This window comes from Eurypyga helias, unplaced genomic scaffold (genome assembly GCF_000690775.1).
Source record: "Eurypyga helias isolate BGI_N326 unplaced genomic scaffold, ASM69077v1 scaffold16496, whole genome shotgun sequence".
Classification (NCBI taxonomy): Eukaryota; Metazoa; Chordata; class Aves; order Eurypygiformes; family Eurypygidae; genus Eurypyga; species Eurypyga helias.
In genome coordinates this window covers 1-3229 of record NW_010256160.1, presented here as the reverse complement: position 1 = coordinate 3229, position 3229 = coordinate 1, and the positions used below count along the sequence as shown (strand labels likewise).

Below are 3229 nucleotides of genomic sequence, written 5' to 3'. Positions count from 1 at the left end.
CCTCCCCATTCGCTCTTTCCCCTCGTGTGCTTGCATTTCAGCACTTTGTCCAAGCAAAGGAAGAACGTCATCAGCTGTGTCACCGTGCATGACTCCCCCTACTCCGACTCCTCCAGCAACAACAGCCCCTACGCCATGCAGCATCGCGCAGGGCAGAATAACGGGAACGCCTACGACACCAAAGGGGTCCCAGAGACTCACTGCAGTGGGAACCCCCGAACGATCATCGTGCCACCACTGAAAACCCAGGCCAGTGAGGTGTTGGTAGAGTGCGATAGCCTGGCACCAGGTAAATTGCACCTCTTCCCTCAAAAAGATTAGTAAGAAATAAATGATTTATCTTGGAAGAATCTCATTGTTCGGTTTCATTTTGTTTGTTTGTTTGTTTTGTTTTCCAAAGAAACCGTGCTCCTGCCCTTCTCTCAAGTGACACATCTGTTCTTGGGAGCCATATTGCATTATTTATGTGCCCTGGTACACTCAGGAGTCACGGGGGCCAGTGTCGTCCCCAGTTACTTCTGTCCAAACCCAAGAACAGAATGCAGCCTTTAGCTCAACCTTTGACGTGAAAGGCTCCCAAATGCAAGTGTGAACCTTTGCTGCCTTGCCTTTCCCTAGGTTTACTGTAAACCGGGTAAGGGATTGAAAACACGTGTGCATTTTCATCCAAACTTGTTGACGTTTCTGGGAAGAACGTTTCCCCAGGATCTTCATTATGGACTGTTGAGGTTTGCTCATCCAGAGCCTCCGCAATGCTAGGTAGTACGATGTGTTGAAAAGGGGTTTATGGTGGAAGTCTGGCCCAAAGCAGTTGGCCTTGGGCTACTTGGCAGTCCTTTTGATGCACTGCTGGTGAACAGAGGCTCAGATGGTGAGCTCCCCACTAGCTCCTTCTCCTTCCCTTCCTACTCACTGTCAGGGCAGCCAAGCCAGGGCTGGTTTTGTGCTGTGCACACTGTACTTTCCTTCCTCTCCTTGGGATTTGTACCTGCATCGTACAGTTCTGCTGACAGAACCATTTCTCACACTTCTGAAGGATCTGTAAAGCCTTCTCCAGGCCCAGTTTGGGTCCGGATATCAGGTCTGCCTGTCTGCCTCTAGGATAACAGGCTGGCCGTGTATTTGAAGCACTGCTGAGATATGCTGTTAATTAAGAGAAATCATTTTCTTATCCTCCTTCTGTTGTATATCTCCTCCCAAAAGCCACTCTGGAGGAGACTCAGTGAGGAGAAGGTAGGGTGAGCGATTAAAGAATGTGATGTAAGCTACAAATGTGTTTCCTTTCCTGGCACAGTCACCACCAGTCACCACTCATCCTCCTACAAGTCCAAGTCCTCCAGCACCGTGACCTCCACCAGCGGTCACTCTTCAGGGAGCTCGTCTGGAGCCGTTGCCTATAGGCAGCAGCGACCAGGAGCACATTTCCAGCAGCAGCAGCCTCTTAATCTAAGTCAGGTAAGTCAACCGAGACAGATTTTGGTGGTGTTCTTCCAGCATGGGCTGTCCTGTTCCAGCCTCATGGTGGTGGAGCCTCATGTCAGGTGTGAGCGACTTGTTTCAGCCTCACTGCAGACCTTGATCTTCCAGCTCAGGCAGCAGCTGTAGTGCAGCTCCCACCCCTGAGAGTGCTGGCGGTTCTCTCACCACGTGTTTTGAAGCCAGTTGATCTAACGGTGGGAGTGGGAGTAGAGTGAGAGAGAAGGTGCTGAGGCTCCCACAAAAAGGAATGGAGCAGGACCATGTCAGAGGGATTGAATTCTCTGGAGCTGTAGAGGGTATCTTTCAGGGGAAGGGAGAGCATCAGGCCGGCTGTGGGATTGGGAGAGAAGTCCCGATCAGGTGTGACAAGGCAAAGCAAAGCCTCTACACATATACGTGGCCTTATGTAAGGGGTTGACCCACCCCGTGATAAACCTGGGCTGAGATCTGGGCAAACCTCGTTGCTTGGCAGGATGCAGTTCTCACAGTGTTTCATAGCCTGTGATCGGAACACAGGCTCCTCAGGAGATTCAGCAAATAATGCCCTTTTCACATACTGCACCTGGGTCTCTCTCTTCCCATCAGTGAGGTGATGAGAGTAGGGAAGTGACAGCAGTTACCGGCGTTTCAAGAGGAGAAAATCTGCAGAGCTCAGAGGACAGTGCTGGTTTGCATCCAGAGCTGGATATAAGCAGAACTTGTTTAAAAAAAAAAAAATTGGGGGAGAAGACTGTCCCCTCCCCTTCAAAATGCAGTTGAAATTTAAAAATTTAAACAAACTTGAAATAAAACTGAGTGTAAAACGGAGGGAGGGAGTGAGATGCTGCTTCCAAGAGTGGGGGAGGAATGTGGCTGCTGCATTTTGGACCACAGCGATAGCGCAGGGAGTGCTACAGAGAGGATGAGAAGGCTTGGAATAGAAAGAAGTAACGTGGAGCATTGCCTTTCTTGCCTTCTAATTCCTGCTTTATTGGTTATTTAATACGCTGACTACAAACGACCAGGAAAACTCCTTGACGTTACTGCGCAATGAAAAAAACCCACTTAGAAAACCCCTGAAATATATACAGGGGTTACATGAAAATATATTGCTCCTGTCCCACTGCAAGAAGTTGCCTGTGCTCAGGGAATCGCAGCTGATTCCATGGGGGTACCAGGCACCTGCAGGATCTGGTCGAGGCAAGGCTGTTATCTTTAAATAGTTGTTTTACTAACTGAGAAGATGATAACCGTAAAGACCCAAACTGAGCAAAACTGAATGGCCTGTTCCAGGCACGGTTAGGCAGCCTCGCTCCCCTGGGCGATCAGCGCAGCACGGTTCATTTTTTCAGCAGCAGAGAGTTCGCGAACAAGAGCTGTGTGTTGTGTGAGCGGCTGGGCTTGCGGGAGATGCTCTTAGAAGCCGGGCATCTAAGCCTGGTCTTCACGGTAGCTGTGCCAGCGGGTCGTGGCTCGAAGCGGGGGACTCCGTTGTCCTTTTGGGGGCCATTTTGGTGAATGTGTGAAAGTACAGGATCTTCCCGGGCTTGGGAGGGACCCTTTTGCTGTCACCCGTTTCCGTGGGAAGCCTGTGGTGATGCTGAGGGTGTCAGGAGGAGCACAGGGGACTTTCCTGAGGCCGTCCCGGTGTTGTAGGGAGGCTCCCAGGCACCGCTGAGGAGGCCAAGAGCCGTCTCTTGTCTTTTAACCGCTTATCACTGTTGCTGTCTTTATCCAGGCCCAGCAGCACATCACGACCGATCGCACAGGG

General features: G+C 50.8%; 1 protein-coding gene across 1 annotated transcript in view; it reads left to right on the top strand.

Moving 5' to 3' along the window:
- The window catches only part of LOC104511106 (homeodomain-interacting protein kinase 2-like), a gene marked incomplete at its 3' end in the record, with an annotated part of 84892 nt that extends 81669 nt beyond the window's left edge, over positions 1–3223 (top strand). The window contains 3 exon segments of the mRNA XM_010153577.1: positions 42–289; positions 1295–1455; positions 3197–3223. Of these exon segments, the coding sequence (XP_010151879.1) occupies positions 42–289; positions 1295–1455; positions 3197–3223 (436 nt within the window).
- Positions 3224–3229: the final 6 nt, after the last annotated feature.